The 17,806-nt window shown below is 42.5% G+C and overlaps 1 protein-coding gene across 6 annotated transcripts in view; it reads left to right on the top strand.

The window, feature by feature from the left end:
* The window catches only part of LOC147165202 (discs large homolog 1-like protein), a 127,316-nt gene that overhangs the window by 18,701 nt on the left and 90,809 nt on the right, over positions 1-17,806 (top strand). For 4 of the 6 annotated variants that reach the window (XM_086088314.1, XM_086088315.1, XM_086088312.1 and 1 more), the window contains one exon: positions 16,521-16,865. The exons of the other annotated variants lie outside the window; for them this stretch is intronic. In XM_086088314.1, coding sequence (XP_085944440.1) covers positions 16,521-16,865 — 345 coding nt within the window. The remainder of the gene's footprint in view (positions 1-16,520; positions 16,866-17,806) is intronic. 6 annotated transcript variants of the gene reach the window in all.

Below are 17,806 nucleotides of genomic sequence, written 5' to 3'. Positions count from 1 at the left end.
TTGTTGAAAGTCGGGGTTAATTTATCTTTGTATTTTTTAATTTTTTGGAGAGCTCAGTATTGTTCATTCGGTAATTTTACCAATTTGACATGTCATCCTCATTGCGCTCCTTTTTATTTTTATTTTATTTTTTTATTTTGTATGTGCATGTGCGTGTGTAGTGAATGTTGGGGTTATGCCATAGGGGAGAAAGCCCGTATGGCTCCACTTGGGCTTTTGTCATTTCTAGTGCCTTCCACCAGGCAGTCAGGGTGGCGGAAATTATTGGGTTTTTAAAACAATTGTGTCGCTTAATCGATGTTGTAATAAAGAGTAAATCTAAAAGTCTGAGGTTATTACAATCCTTCTGTTCTAGTTTCAGCCAACAGTTAGTATCTCTGTTGGGTTGTGCCGATAGAATGATATAGTAGTGCATACAATTTGGTGCCTCTAGACCTCCTTTGGATTTACTTTTCTGAAGAATAGATAGACTAATCTTTGCTTTTTTTTTATTCCAGTAAAATTTTGTAATGGCCGAGTCCAACAACTGGAACCAGTTAGACATAGGTTTAAATGGAATAATTGAGAAAAAATAGTTTATTTTGGGTAAAACTTTCATTTTAATGGTGGCTATTCGTCCTATTAGAGAAATAAGATTATTCCAGCGCTCCAAGTCACAATAAATACTATCCAGAGTGGAGTAAAGTTTAAATGAATTAAATCAGTTAATTTAGGTGAGATTTTTATGCCTACGTATTTTAAATTACCTATAGGAAATGAGTAGTGTGGGCCCTGGCTTGCAGGGTTCCATGGATTTTCTGTAATAGGTAGTAGTGTTGATTTTGTCCAGTTAATAGAATAATCTGATAAATGTGAGAATTTAGTTATTAAGTTAAATACTTCCCCTAACGAAATAGCAGGCTTTTCTAAATGAAGCAAAATATCATCGGCATATAGATTAATTTTGTGTTCTGTTACCCCAGAGTGAATTCCTTGAATCCTTCTTTCCTGGCATATAGTTATGCAAACGGCTCAATAAATATCGCAAATAATAAAGGGGAACTAATTTATGCATACAAACAATATAGACTCAGTCATAGTCAGTGTATATATATATCTGTATAGGCTATTTGTTAATATTGGCATGTTATAGGATAGAATCAAAGTGGTTAGGTGGTTTATGTAATTTGTGTAAAATATGAGGTAACGTGTAAGTGAATATAACAGTAATAAAATGGGGAAGGAGGTGAAAGTGAAGGAAATTAGCGGGGGATTAAACATGTAACAATACACCAGTAACTAGTAACCTAAGCAAGATTTGTGAGGACAAAGCGGTTAAGAAAATGGATGGATGGATAATGAGTATTCATATTTTAGGTTTTATAACCACATATACAGTATATGTATACATCTAATAATCAAACAAAGTTTAGTTCCGTTCCGTTCCATTCCGTCTTCAATTCCGCTTATCCGGGGTCGGGTCGCGGGGGCAGCAGCTTCAGCAGGGAAGCCCAGACTTCCCTCTCCCTAGCCACTTCAGCCAGCTCCTCCGATGGGATCCCAAGGCGTTCCCAGGCCAGCCGTGAGACGTAGTCTCTCCAGCGTGTCCTGGGTCGTCCCCGGGGCCTCCTGCCGGTAGGACATGCCCGGAACACCTCCCCAGGGAGGCGCCCAGGAGGCATCCGAACCAGATGCCCCAGCCACCTCAACTGGTTCCTCTCAACGTGGAGGAGTAGTGGCTCGACGCTGAGTCCCTCCCGAATGACCGAGCTTCTCACCCTATCTCTAAGGGAGAGCCCGGCTACCCTGCGGAGGAAACTCATTTCGGCCGCTTGTATCCGGGATCTCGTTCTTTCGGTCACGACCCACAGCTCGTGACCATAGGTGAGGACAGGAACGTAGATCGACCGGTAAATCGAGAGCTTTGCCTTTCGGCTCAGCTCCTTCTTCACCACAACGGACCAATACAGCGTCCGCATCACTGCAGACGCTGCACCGATCCGTCTGTCGATCTCCCGCTCTAACCTACCCTCACTCGTGAACAAGACCCCAAGATACTTGAACTCCTCCACTTGGGGCAGGACCTCATCCCCGACCCGCAGAGAGCACTCCACCCTTTTCCGACTGAGGACCATGGTCTCGGATTTGGAGGTGCTGATCCTCATCCCAACCGCTTCACACTCTGCTGCAAACCGCTCCAGCGAGAGCTGGAGATCACGGCTTGAAGAAGCCAGCAGCACCACATCATCTGCAAAAAGCAGAGATGCAATGTTGAGGCCACCAAACCGGACCCCCTCGACACTCCGTCTGCGCCTAGAAATTCTGTCCATAAAAATTACGAACAGAATCGGTGACAAAGGGCAACCTTGGCGGAGTCCGACCCTCACAGGAAACGAATTCGACTTACTGCCGGCAATGCGGACCAAACTCTGACATCGGTCGTACAGGGACCGAATAGCCCGTATCAGGGGGCCCGGTACCCCATACTCCCGAAGCACCCCCCACAGGACTCCCCGAGGGACACGGTCAAACGCCTTCTCCAAGTCCACATGTGGACTGGTTGGGCGAACTCCCACGCACCCTCAAGGATCCTGCTGAGGGTGTAGAGCTGGTCCACTGTTCCACGGCCGGGACGAAAACCACACTGCTCCTCCTGAATCCGAGATTCAACTTCCCGACGGATCCTCCTCTGCAGCACCCCCGAATAGACCTTACCTGGGAGGCTGAGGAGTGTGATCCCTCTAAAGTTGGAACACACCCTCCGGTCCCCCTTCTTAAAAAGAGGAACCACCACCCCGGTCTGCCAATCCAGAGGCACTGTCCCTGATGTCCACGCGATGTTGTAGAGACGTGTCAACCACGACAGCCCCAATACATCCAGAGCCTTTAGGAACTCCGGCCGAACCTCATCCACCCCCGAGGCCCTGCCACCGAGAAGCTTTCCAACCACTTCAGTGACTTCGACCCCAGAGATAGGGGGGCCCACCTCAGAGTCCCCAGACCCTGCTTCCTCAAAGGAAGGTGTGTTGGTGGAATTGAGGAGGTCTTCGAAGTTTTCTCCCCACCGATTCACGACGTCCCAAGTCGAGGTCAACAGCACCCCATCTCCACTATACACAGTGTTAATGGCGCACTGCTTTCCCCTCCTGAGACGCCGGATGGTGGACCAGAATTTTCTCGAAGCCGTCCGGAAGTCGTTCTCCATAGCCTCACCGAACTCCTCCCATGTCCGAGTTTTTGCCTCAGCGACCACCGAAGCCGCATTCCGCTTGGCCAGCCGGTACCTGTCAGCAGCCTCCGTAGTCCCACAGGCCAAAAAGGCCCAATAGGACTCCTTCTTCAGCTTGACGGCATCCCTTACCGCTGGTGTCCACCAGCGGGTTCGAGGATTGCCGCCCCGACAGGCACCAACCACCTTACGGCCACAGCTCCGATCGGCCGCTTCAACAATGGAAGCACGGAACATGGTCCTCCCCCGGGACAACGGAGAAGCTCTGCCGGAGGTGGCCGTTGAAACTCTTTCTGACAGGGGATTCTGCCAGACGTTCCCAGCAGACCCTCACAATACGTTTGGGCCTGCCTGGTCGGACCAGCATCTTACCCCGCCATCGGAGCCAACACACCACCAGGTGGTGATCAGTTGACAGCTCCGCCCCTCTCTTAACCCGAGTGTCCAACACATACGGCCGCAAATCCGATGACACGACTACAAAGTCGATCATCGAACTGCGGCCTAGGGTGTCCTGGTGCCAAGTGCACATGTGGACACCCTTGTGCTTGAACATGGTGTTCGTTATGGTCAGTCCGTGACGAGCACAGAAGTCCAACAACAAAACACCGCTCGGGTTTTGATCGGGGGGGCCGTTCCTCCCAATCACGCCCCTCCAGGTCTCACTGTCATTACCCACGTGAGCGTTGAAGTCCCCCAGCAGAACGAGGGAGTCCCCGGGGGGAGCGCTCTCCAGCACACCCTCCAAGGACTCCAGAAAGGGTGGGTACTCTGAGCTGTTGTTCGGTGCATAAGCACAAACAACAGTCAGGACCCGTCCCCCGACCCGTAGGCGGAGGGAGGCTACCCTCTCGTTCACCGGGGTAAACCCCAACGCACAGGCGCCCAGCCGGGGGGCAATGAGTATGCCCACACCTGCTCTGCGCCTCTCACCGTGGGCAACTCCAGAGTGGAAGAGGGTCCAGCCCCTCTCGAGAGGATTGGTACCAGAACCCAAGCCGTGTGTGGAGGTGAGTCCGACTATATCTAGTCGGAACTTCTCAGCCTCGCACATCAGCTCAGGCTCCTTCCCTGTCAGAGAGGTGACATTCCATGTCCCCAGAACTAGCTTCAGTAGCCGAGGGTCGGACCGCCAAGGCCCACGCCTTTGGCTGCCACCCAGCTCACTGCGCACCCGACCCCTTTGGCCCCTTCCACCGGTGGTGAGCCCATGGGAAGGGGGACCCACGTTGCCTTTTCGGGCTGTGCCCGGCCGGGCCCCATGGGTGTAGGCCCGGCCACCAGACGCTCGCCTTCGAGCCCCACCTCCAGGCCTAGCTCCAGAGGGGGGCCCCGGTGACCCGCGTCCGGGCAAGGGAAACGAAAATCCAAAGTTTGTATTCATCATTGGGGTCCTTCGAGCCATGCTTTGTCTGGTCCCTCACCTAGGACCTGTTTGCCATGGGTGGCCCTACCAGGGGCATGAAGCCCCGGACAACATAGCTCCCAGGTTCAGTGGGACACGCAAACCCCTCCACCACGATAAGGTGATGACTCACGGAGGAGAAAGTTTAGTTCCACCAATGCCAATTAGAACAGCCAGGGAGTGGAGTTGGGGTTCCGGAATAGTTGGTCATCGATGTATAACTTATCAACAACTATGTACCCGGTGAAAAGAGATATTATTTACCGTCTCCTGAGGAATTTTTTACGACGTCGTCATATTTTTTTTTATCTCAGCCTCTGGATTGTCAGAGGTATTCTCGGATATGCCTGAGAATATAAAAGTATCCCGCATGCTACGGGATTGGACATCCAAAACCGTTTCTTTTAGCGTTTTATTCTCCTTTTTAATCGTTTCCAACTCTGCTGGAACAGCCGCGAGTGAAGAGAGTAACTCGGCATTATCTCGTTGGAGGTCACTTACCTGTTGGCCAACGAACTTCCAAACTCACCTTTAATTCTTTAACGTCCTCGCGGATGAGGCAGAGGACATCTAGTTTTTTATTTATGGAGTCCAGCATACTGACCGAAACGTCCGTAGTAGCTAGATCGGCCGTGTCTGTCGTTGAGTAATTTTTTCTCTTCTTGGAAGGTTTCTCGAAGGAAGGATCCTCCATCGCGCAGCTGTAAAAGTATCCGTCGATGAAACGTTCAAGGTCCTCCATGCTGGGTTGTATTCCAAATCTGCCGGATGAAAGAGAGAAGAGAAAAGCCAGGTTATTTGGTGATTAAACTCGGATTTTGTTTAGCATAATAGAGCTAGTTCTATCTTAGCCGCTATATTGGGTATCCCCGGTCTCGCTGTAGGTCTCGCGATAGTCACAGCATCTCGCGATAGGTGTTTGGAAGAGAGACTACTGAAACGTCTTTGAATATATATACAAAGCTGTTTTGAGTAACCGTATTAAATTTTAATTTGTCTTTAATTTAAACACACTTGAAACATGAAGTATAAAGTTGACGTGTGGCGATAGACAGACGGTTCATCACGAACGACGATGACGCAACATCATCTTCGGTAGACTTCTCAATGAAATGAGGAGGTCGAGGAGTGTCCCATTATTTCCCCCAGATATTTCTAATACCTCTTCCAACCTTGCTACTCTGGTGAAATGAAATGAAAAAATAAGTCAGATGGATTTCTGTTGCTGTTTGTAAACAGCACATTCAAAACTGAGGCACGGGGATGTTGAGGACAGTAGCCAAACAGGAACGAGCGTGAAAACAGTCCACCAACCAGGAGCATGGTTGTTTGCACAGCTGAATTTGCATAATGTATGCAGACAAGACATATAAATCAAACTCCTAACACGTCCGTGAAACGAGCCCACCAATCTGTAGCGTACGTTGGCACAGCTAAATTTGCATATGACACTGATAAAAGTCGTTTGCCTCAGTGGCTTGGCTGGCGGTAAAACGTTGCGAGTCGGGACAATATTTACTTCCGTGAACACCGCACCTTGATGTTGTTTTGGGTGTACGTCACTTGACGTGTGCACTTTGCGCATGCAAGTCGCATCACGGGCGCGTTGCGTTCACATTAGATGTCACATTTGTTTTTGTAATGTGAACGGTACATAAAAAAATCGCATTTAACAAAAAATCCAAATTGGGCATCACACCTTGTCAAGTGGTTGATTCAATTCACCATCAAACAAAATTAATGCAATAACATCATCAATTTTGCAGCCAAAAAGCTTTAACTCTGCTATCTATTATTCAAAATTGTCACAAACAAAAACAGAAGATTCACATCATAACTGGACATGTAAAACCTACAGTCAGGACTACATAGATAGACATTTCTGGTGATATCTCAGTACATCTAATAATTTAATGTTTTTCTTGCTCCCCCAAAATATTGAACATTTAACTGATACTTAATAAATATTATGAGAGAAAATTTATATTTTATATAATTATTTAATTTCTTTAATTTTGCAAAAAAACTAATATATAACAATTTCAGTTAACATACTTTGAGATTATAAATTAGATTTAGTAAATTTCTCTTTCTCTTCGGCAAAATATAGCAATAACACCAGAGTTACTCTGCAATCCCAACTAGTCATGAAACAGTCTAAATATTAATCATTTAGTCAATAAATCAGTTCAATCGGTTTATTTAAAGTGCAAAATCACCATGGAACATGCTCCCAATACAAATCAGGTACAAAAAAAGAAAACAAACACTTAAAAATACATCATAATAAAAAACTCAAAAGGACAATGATTAAACAGTCACTGACTAATTTGTGCCAAAGTACTGAATAAAAAGGTATGCTTTAATACGGGATTTATAAATTGCAGTGGAGGTACTCTAATCTGGGCCATCAAAGTTGTGATCTTTTGCAATGTAATGATAATGTATTCTGAGATTATCAATTAACAATCATCCCAAATAAGTAACTAAAATAAATGTTTTTATGGCTTTTAAGAAACAAACATTTACAAATGATAAAACATTGTTCAAAGTCTGTTATATTCGACTTTTGCCACACATTGGCACTATATGTAAGCATCACAAAATAGCCACAATGTTAGGGTCAGTATCATAAGCAACTTAAAAATAAAAAATAAAAATAAAATAAAAAGCTTAAATCTTAAAATCTGCTGTTATGGATGTAGTTAACGTGGCTAGATGAATTAGATGAGCTAAACATTAAGATAATACACGCTTGGAACATAGACATCTAACGTCTATAAGAGCAGATCATGTTATATTTAAACTGTATTTTACTGAATGAGGAATTGTGATGAATGGAGCCTTTTTGGATACTGGATAGTTTCAATGGACACTTAAACCAGCGCACGTACACCCACACACACCCTCACACCCACACGCACACCCCCACACACGCACACACACACACACACACACACACACACACACACACAGGCTGCATAGTTATTTCCGTGCTGGCTGACCTACAAATGTTAACATGTAGTGCATGGCCTGGGAGGCATATGAGGTTGCATTCTCTCGGTCACTTCCTTTTTTTAATTAAACATGTATATCTTCCTTTTTCCTCAACCTTCTTCTCTGGTCTTCCCTAAACTCAGCTGCTTCATGGCAATCAAAAGAACAGATCTTAAGCCATTTTGACTGATCACAACAATGACTAGAAACTCCTGAGTCTATACTCGATAGCATTAATTATAACATTGCATGTTCATAGCGCATATCTTTACTGTTTCTCTACTCCTTGCTCTTTATTAAAGGGACTACACCATGGTATTTTAAGCCCTTCCACAATTAACTATAGGCATATAATGATGAAATCTTACCTTTGACACAATCGCGCTGTAATTTCTTAGGAAATATTAGTTATTTCAGTGGCTATTTTTCTTACCCGGACGTCAAACACTCGGTTCAGTAAAACCCCGCCTCTTCCCCTGTGGCTGCCGCGCCCCTTTCATGACGTTGTCCGAGCCGGCTGCTTCACGCAACGCCCATGAAACATTCAGATAGGTTTTAAGACGATTTTTAAAATGGACTCTAAATTTCACGAGCTGCTAGACCTCTTTGTTTGGTCACGCAAGCCATCAATTCTTGAATAAACATTTGAAACAAAACGGGTCCTTGCCGCAAAGAATCGTGGAAGAGGAGAGCAGAGAGGTTAGAGGAAAGGAGGAGAAAAAAAAGCACCACAGTGGGTCGTGAACCTGCGCCTATTCACTACACTATCCATTCATTTAAATACATCAGCGCAAATGTTTACTTTACACCAGTGTCAGCCAATGGCTTTTAAGACAGCCAATTGTTAATTCATTGTACTTTGGCATTGCAAATGTGAAGGATAATTGATTGCTTTGAATTCATTTGGACAGAATGTTTATTGATAAAGGCTACTTTTGTCATTATCCCATGGAGGGAGGTCTCAGAGAAAGTGGGCGTACGCTTAGTCCGCAGAGGCGATGCAGGGGTGGGGCCGCACGCAATGACGTCAAACCGTGCCAACAGCTCGTTTTCTCAGGTTGGGAGGGGCAGGTGCTTGGAGAGCAGAATAACCTAGAATTTCTCATACAGAGGCAAATGGAGGAAAACACAACTTTGGTCAAGTTTTTGGTGAGGAATTAGCATTTTAACATGGCTAAAAGCTCCAAAAAGTTTATTTTTCATGTTGCAGTCCCTTTAAAACATAATAATTCAAATAACATGTGATTAATATGCAATCAATATGATTGAACTAATATAGGAATTAGTGTGCAGTGTAAAGACTCAATATATAAAACAAGTGGTGACTTGCCACAAATAATAAGTGCACCCTATAAAAAATACCTATACACATACACTGTTATGACTCTGATTGGGCCTCAGAAAAGTTTGCAGTTCTGAGTTCCTTGCTTTAAATCTGGGATCTGGCCTAGCAGTTTAGAGTTACCATTTTCTCCTTGTTTCTGCGTGGGTTTTCTGCGGGTATTCCAGTTTCCTCCCACATTCCAAAAACATGCATGGATTGTGAATGTGAATGGTTGTCTATTTGGCCCTGCGATTGGCTGGCGACCAGGTCAGGGTGTACCCCACCTGACTACTGGCAAACAATAGCAGCCTGTACACTATAAACACTTTGCTTCGTCAGCACGTGGACTGTTTGTTTACTTGTCTATCAGCATATAAGACAAAGACAAAGGATATCCAAGTAATTAGCAGAGAGAAAGACAAGTTGAAGAAGAAGACGTGATACATTATGGGGACACGACAGAGATAATCAAAGGATATTCTTCCCACTCTCTGTGCAGGTCTGATTCTCTCTGTCACTCATTGATCTTGCTGTTAAAAGGCGGGCCGAGAGAGGCAGTGGAGCAAAGAGCAGTTGGGGTGGGGGGAGCGAGTTGGAGAGAAAGGGAAAATCGAGGGAGAAAGGGAGAAGAGGATAGCGATAGAACAACAGAGGCAAACATTCAGATAGTGAGAGGAGATGGAGGGCTGGGACAGCTGCTGCAAAGAGATAAGGGAGATCAAATCCATACTGACACTTGCATACACAGACTTATTTGCACACACATAGACATTCATCCTCTCTCATATGCACACACACACACACACACACACACAAATGCTGACAACAACAACATACACATGCTGACATACTTCTGTACACACAGACCCAAGTAGCTGGGACATGGCTCTCTCTGCTTCCTAACAATCTATGAGGATTATGCTGATGAAGATGATGGTGAAGATGAGAATGATGAAGAGCAAGAGGGAGAGGATGCTGGCCTGCCAAAGCTGAGGACCACATCCAGGCGGTGGGGGGGCAGGGTGGGGGATTGTGGGGCAGGATGGAGCATGGTTAAAGAAGTCAGGCATGTTTGTGTGTACGTGTGTTTCCGTTTGTGTGGGTGTGGGTGTGTGACAGTATGCATGTATTCATGTTAAATGTATGAGTGAAGGCGAGGATGCCCCCCCAGCGCAGAAACTGCTAGCTAACGTTAGCCACATGTTGTGCCACTGCAAAGTAGCATGCACCAACAACACTATATCTCTGATGTTTGGATGCAAGGTAGGTTGAAAGTTTGTGTGAAAGAATGTGAAAGTGCATGTTTGGCATTTAATAGATTGAGGTTAAGTAACTGCAATGGAAAAACACACAACATGGTCAAAGTTTGTGAAGTGACTTTGGCTTGCTGTTGGTGGAAGTTGTAATTTAATGGAGGTGGATTGTGTTTTACTCATTAAACATATTTTAGTGCTAACCTGAATCTCACAGCAATTTACCAAGTAATTATTACAATGTTTGAACATTTCAAATAAATGTATAGAACCTTTAACCATTGATTAGAGTGACATATAGTTGCTATCTTAGGGCATTGATTCGATCACAACTTGACTGTTCTGGTAAGCAAAATAACAGCGGTTAAGATTGCTTTTAATTGAATTCCAAAAGTATAATTCCGGTGTTGTTTTATGGGTGCCGCCAATATGGAGTACACTGTAAATAGTTGGGTTTTCCACAACAACCCAGGCTGGTGCAATCATAACGAAGCCTTGTTGCATGAACTGATGAAGGTTGCTTGGATGAGAGGCACAACATCCTCAAAGACCGCCAGAACAGTCCAGTTGTGATTGATTCAATGGCCCGAGAATGAAATGACCTGGATTAATTTGAATATTCACAGGCATCTAGTTACTTCCTAGAGTTTCAACTGGCTGCAGGATTACTAACAGACATGTTCCAAAACTTTGTGGGGTAGCTGTTTAAAGTCGAAGAAAATAATGTTTAAGGGGTAGTCAACCTTAAACATTTCTTGACAATAATATGTGACCTCACTAGTCTAAACATGACATTCTGATTAATATTACATATGTGGAATATGAATTATGAAGCAAAATCCAGTCGTTTTTATCCATCTCAGGTGGCAGCCATTTTGCCACTTGCTGTCAACGTAGGTGTTCTCAAACTTTTATATTTCCAATTATCATCCTTACGCTGATTTAAAAAAAAAAAGAAAGAAAAGTTTACTGCCATTTGTACTGCTTGATGAAATTAAATGTTTTCAACTGTTCAATCTAAATTATTTAGACCTGTTTCATTAAATCTAAATACTTTTGCACACAGGTTAATTACATGGTAAGAAAACAAACACTAACTCTAATAGTGTTTGGAAAATGAACAGTACCAAGGCTTACACAGTCCAAATGAACTCAGTTCATTGTAAATAGTTCACAGCTAACTTTAACATAGTGCACTTTTATGCATTGTAGTCAACTATTTTTATTAGGCTCTATCAGTCCTTACCACACACTCAAATCATTTCTTGCAATTCAATAATGCAGCTGATGCAAAGGGGTCCCACTCATCTACAAAGTACGTTCATGTTGCAGAAATATGAGCTTATATTGTCACTAGCGCTTGTGTAACATAAGGTGGCCATCTTTCTCATTGGAGCCACGGACAGAACAATTACGATAACTGTCATTATATTTTCTAATGCATGTGGAAATATGCTGGTTTTGCTGGATTTTGTGTAAAAGGTGGCTTTGTGGGATCTTCTGCTACCGATCTGATGTATGTTTTGTTTATAAAATAGCCTGATTCCTAAGTGACTTGACTAACTGGCGTGAACTAACTGGATGAACTGGGATAGGTAAAACAGTGAGCTGATGGAAATGAGAAGTGGGGAACTGACCAAAAGTGATGTAGTTGACACTGTAGTGACAAATATTGGAAGCATGGCATTGACGGCCATTGGAGGGACCGGACGGAAAGTCGATGAAAAATACTTATTGGTTGCCTTTGTGGGCCGCCATATGTCCATCCACTTTAAACAAGCTTTTACTCGAGTACCAGTGAGAAGGATAATGAACAGACTGGGGACCAGACAAGGACGTGACAGTAATGAACAAGGCCAGATTAAATTTGTTGACCACTGGTTTGAAAAATCAGGGCTTGAGTTTTAGGAAGGAGGAATCCTGTGATGGCGAGCAGGCTGACAGTAGGCAGACATCTGCTGTCAATCAGACTGATGACTTGTAGTTTGGCGGCCTTAAAGTCCCTGGTCACCAATCTTTTACCATTTTTTTCCAAGTTCAGTACTTATCTCAGCTAATCCAAATCCAAGTAAAAGGGAAGTTATCCATTAGTGCTCTATTAATTACCCTCTGCAAAGAAATGCAACCAGACTATGCTTAACCGATGAGCACTGACTAAAATTCTAGTCTGAAGTTTTCTGAAACTTTAACATAGATTTTTTTACGTAGGAGCTGAAAGAATTTTGCACGTAAGGCAAGGCTATGTGCTCACTTTGTGAAGCTAGAAAATACACAACCATTGTCGCTGAACACTGAGATGATGTTCTTAATACTGCCTTGATTCACTGTTATAATGTTTGCAATTATTTGAATTGAAAGGAAAAAAGTTTTGTCCAATACTGCTAAGTGTACATAGTGTGTGCGTGAGTGTATACTGTATGTATGAACTGATAGAAATCTAAAGATTCATGTCCAATACTACATAGTATTGCATGTGTGAGCACATGTGCATGCATTTGTACTATGCTGTTTAGCTTCAGCAGTTTGGCCTTTATAAAGTCGATAGGCTTCACTTCTGTCCTATTTTATCACTTCATCCTTTTGTTCAAGTAGATGGAGGCAGGCAAAAAAGCAATGGCTGAATGAGGAACATATAAACAGATAGAGAATTGGAGTCATTAGGATAATGGGACAAAGTAAAATCTATGATTTTGATTATTTTGCCCCGTTTTGTCAATGGAGAAAAGTCTTCATTATAAACTGTTGAAGGATTTAGTTACATATTTCTGGTCAGTTACTGTAGCTTTCATATAACCTGGCCATTGAACAGGCCCCCCATCATATTTCTGTTTTCTGATGTTCCTATCGGGGAACACTTAGTAGTATTTTGTGGCACCTTAGCTAACTACAGTACTAGCTACGGTTGACTAACTAATGTGGCTAAGCATGATTTGTAGACGAAAGTTCACTTTGCATCCAATGCCAACATAGCCTCACCATTGCCTCGATGGCAATGAAAAACCTGCACTTCTGTAAGCACCATTGTCACAAAGGGAGGACAAGTAGTAGTAAAAGGTGAAAGATGGCAAAGCCATGCTAATTGTTAAGCTATTGTACATGTTGTTGTGACACCGAAGTAATTGCTTGGTTGATTCAGTTCACCTTTCACATCGGTCTAGCTCAGTCATGTCCAAAGTACGGCCCGAGGGCTAAATGCGGCCCATGGTCAAATTTTATCCTGCCCCGCAGTCTCTGCCATAAGATTAATAACGTATGGACTGTAGTGCTGTCGACCAGCATATAATATACACGCTAAATGTAATTTCACATTTACCCACAACATGGAAGCAACACTCTGTCCAGCTCTATGACCCTGTGTTTCCGGACAGTTTCTAAAATGGTGACGATAAATAAAAAGAAAAAATTATGTTCAACGATTTCCCATGTTTCAAATTAACCCTGCAGTTTGAATATGATTTTATTTTATGTTTTACATATTTCCCTGTCATTGAATTAAAAAGTTCAAAGAACATTTCATTGCCAGCGGTGATATTTCTTTAGATTAAATGGTGTTCTTTATTAAAAAGAATGTCAAGCTAAAGCTAAATGGTCACGGACACAGGCACCCATTTTCACCTCACCAAATCTGACCCTCCTGGTCTAGCTGGAAACTGGTTATAGCAGAGAGTAACCACCTTTAAACAGCTAAACAGCAGGCTGCTTAAAAAAATAAAAATAAATAAACACACACACAGAGTAAACAAATGGTGTGTTGACTTAACTCAATTTTATTTCATCAAGTGGTTGCACACAATAAAATTATCTGGATCCAGAAGCATATATTATGTAGATGTACAGTGTACTTAATTTTTTTTTGATCCAGATGATTTTATTTTGTGCAACCACTTTATGAAATTTGAGTATTTTTTTCTGCGTATTTATTGTACACACAATGCATTTGTTGCATATTTCTGTGTTTCCAAGCTTTGATCACAGTACTAATAAAGCAAGCAATTGTGTGTGACGTAAGAGGCTGACAAGGAAAAAGGAAACGATGCAGCGATGAAGGCACATTTGTGCGTGTGTGAGGAGTCCCTTACGGCAGAGGATCTTCTGCGCTTTCATATCTTACCAAGCATGACTAACACTGGTTCTTACGCTGACACACATAGACACAGATAGAAACCAATGAGTAAAAATACACTGCGATGCTGTATCTGCTGCCAATCTAGCCACGTTTTTTAGGGATTGACAAGACTTGGTGACACACACGACCTCGCTGCGCTCTTATGTGTTTTTATGTTTGTGCTTCATAACAAATTGTGGGGCCTTGTTTGCCGAAAAATCTGTAAAGCCACCCTACCAACAAACACACATAGGCTACATTTGTTATACATACATGTTGGTCCTTTCATCAGTAATTCATTTAGAGGTGCTTTAATGCCACATAAAACTTACTCAATATTGAATTAAAGGCAAAGCTTTGTCTGTGTGTGCATGCATGTGTATGTGAGTCCAGAGGGCAGGCACATCAGTGTTGTGACAGTATTGCAAGCCATGGTCTCTTCCCACTTTTACTGCCCTTTTTTTTATTTTATCCTTTTCTTTCAGATTATTTTGAGCTATAGCTGCCTAATTAGAATGTCAACAATGAAAGAGAAAAATTTGAGTAGAGCATAGAAGGGTTTGAATCCAAACGGCAGACAGTTCTTGCTTTTAAAACTCATTGAAGATGCATGTTATATAACCATTCCACCCTGCAAAAAGAACAGTTCAAATAAATCATTAAACATCCCAGAATAAGATGAAATTCTTGCCCATGTTGGATGCATGCCAAATTTTGACCAAAACTAAGAAAAGTGTAGCAGGCAAAGTAGGGGGCAAACACACACTGACATTCCAATTTCAAGTCTTCCATTGTGTGTTTAAAAGGGCTTTCTTACTCACAGTAGCACATTAGCAAAAATGCTGGGGTTGCTCTTTTAGTAAGTAGATTTAAGTCTTAATAGTTGCGGACGTTGTCGAACGTTGCGAAAGTTGCGTTTCGCCAGAGTTCGACGGGGTTCGTAATTGGTCGGAATAAGTCACATTTGTGTTCGCAATTATTCATAGTTGTTGCCATTGTCCATTGTTTCTCCAACATGCATATTTGCTCATAATCCCGTCATTATTCATTGTCATTTGTCATTAAACGTGTCGGCAAAGTTCTTTCCGAGGTCCCGTTCATAAATTCACTTTCAAAGCCTAAAAATGCTTTGAACAAAATTGTAAATAAACACTATAAATATTATAAATGATCCCTTTAATATTATAAATATTAAGGGCTAAAGAAAATGGAGGGGGCGTTTTGAGTGGACTTGACACAAATTTCTGTCTGTTGAATCTTGGGTCCATCGGTTCCGGGTCGGTTTAAATGGAGGTTCGACAGTAAATAAATTGAATTAAACTGTTTTTGTCTTGCTGCACCAAATGAATAGACATTGTGCTGCTCCTGCTAGTGTGCTACCTTGGGGTAGTATGAGACATGTAGACGGATGAGTCGAAGCAAAAAAAATAAATCGCTCACACAAATAGTATCTCAAAAAACTCACGGGGTGACTCGCTCATGTCTCAAGGTCCCACTGTAATATTGACACTGCTATTACATCCCTTAATATTTGTATATGTTGAACAAATAGGTTTATGCTGAAGTAGTGTCTTAACATTTGAGACCAGTCTTGAGTGTTGCACATTTTGAAGGTCTTGGTCTCGTCTCGGAATTGGCGGGAGGGGGAAGGAGAACACTTGACTTTGAATCTCAATGAATTGTTTGCATGGCATTCATTCAACTTGTCATTTTGCAGTCTGTTTTTTTCAAAGCTATACAGTATGTTTTTTTCAAAGCTATACAGTATGTTTTTTCCCCCACTGCTCATACTTTTATGTTTGTATTTGGCATTACCAGCAAACTTACAGACACTTGTGTTGTTACCATAGCGAGCCTTGGAGACAGCTAGTTCAGAGTGGTGATGTGTGGATGCAACAAACTGGAGAGTCAAGATTGACTGACAATTAGTCCAGGGTGAATTATTTCCGACCAAAATGACGACCTGCAACAGCAAATAAATGTTTTCTTCTTTGTATTTAATCCATTTTCCTTTTATAGTTCTATCTCTACAGCTTATCTTTACTGTAACAAAAATTTAACAATTTCTATATGTTTCTTGTCTTTAACACAACTTATCTTGTTCCTTTGTTCTTTTTTTCCTGTTTCCCTGGCACATGTACCACCTCATCACCACTCTCTCATCCCATTTTTCCCTTCCCTTTTCTGCATTCCTTATCTCCTTGCTGGCCCCACTCATCCTCCCCTAGAAGTACCGATACCCAGAAGAAGAAGGGGCTTTGCTAGGCCCACCAAAATTCTACCAACATAGCTGCCATCAGCACCCAATGGGAGTTGTCAAAGAGCTGTCTGATGCAAGGACTCTTAAGAGCGAAGGGATGGATCAGGGGACCTGGAGAAGAGGGAGAGGGCACAGTGGCACTTTGGAAAGAGACATGGGAAGGGACATGGAAAGTTCACTATTGAGGGATGGATCTCTTGGTCGCCGTGGTGATCTCCGGGGGGCGGAGCTGGTTCAGGTGGCAGAGCGACAGCTCTCTCAGATTCAGCATGTCCACGGTTACGTCACTCACGCACACATCACACCTGCTCAGGTAACTAAGTTGTATTTTATTTTGTTAACTTAACTTGTTAACAATAGTTTACAGTGCCTTAATCATAAATTTGAACGTGAACCTTGAACTTTTTCACATTTTGTGACATTAAATTGTTCAGCATCTTGAGTGTATGAAAGGTGCTATAAAAATAAAGTTTGTTTTGATTTGATTTGATTTACAATCACAATATGTGACACACCAACATAAAGTATCACACGTAGAGCAGGTTAAATGTTTTCTAAATAAAGCAAATCCTGCTCAACTGTTGAAGCAGGTTGGTCATTCCTAGTTTTGAGTGCAAATTAATGCACGGGAAATCACATTTTTCTGATTTTTATTTTTTATTTTTTTCACTTTTGAGTCTTGACCTGACTTGCTATACTCTACTATGCATTAAATATCTTTTGTACCAGGGGGACTTTAATGTGTCGCACCATTGCCCCACCCCCCATTTTTTTGTAATAGGCATATTCATGGCTTTTCTTTACCCATCACCTTCACACCTAACTTATACAGTATGGTCAGGTTGGTAATCTTGGATTTTCTTTAGGCTTTGCAAGTTAATTCATAGTTCAATACTTGTTACAGAGTTTAGACATGAACATGCTTTGGTGAGGATTGTTACTGTGCGTCTTTGTTGGGATGCTTATATACTTCAATCACTTTGGGAAAATTAAACCGTAACTATTGGGTGAGTTATCATTCGAAGTGAAGTAGTGAACGGACAACCTCAACACAAAAACACATTGACAGAATAGTTGCTTTTTAGCTCCATCTTGTGGCTCGACACCTTACTCCATCATTCCATTTTTTCTTAGTGTGTATGCGAGTGTGTGTGTGTGGATGTGCTCAGTCATGTCTAGTACAGTTTGATTATGTGTATGTTGTCCTGTTATGTTTGAGAAGTTTACACCCATCATTAAATACCTCTTATCACA

Source organism: Leptonotus elevatus, chromosome 11 (genome assembly GCF_054856555.1).
Source record: "Leptonotus elevatus isolate MCC_2025b chromosome 11, RoL_Lele_1.0, whole genome shotgun sequence".
Lineage (NCBI taxonomy): Eukaryota > Metazoa > Chordata > Actinopteri > Syngnathiformes > Syngnathidae > Leptonotus > Leptonotus elevatus.
Note: the sequence above shows the minus strand (reverse complement) of the source record. Positions and strands in the feature narration are given on the sequence as shown.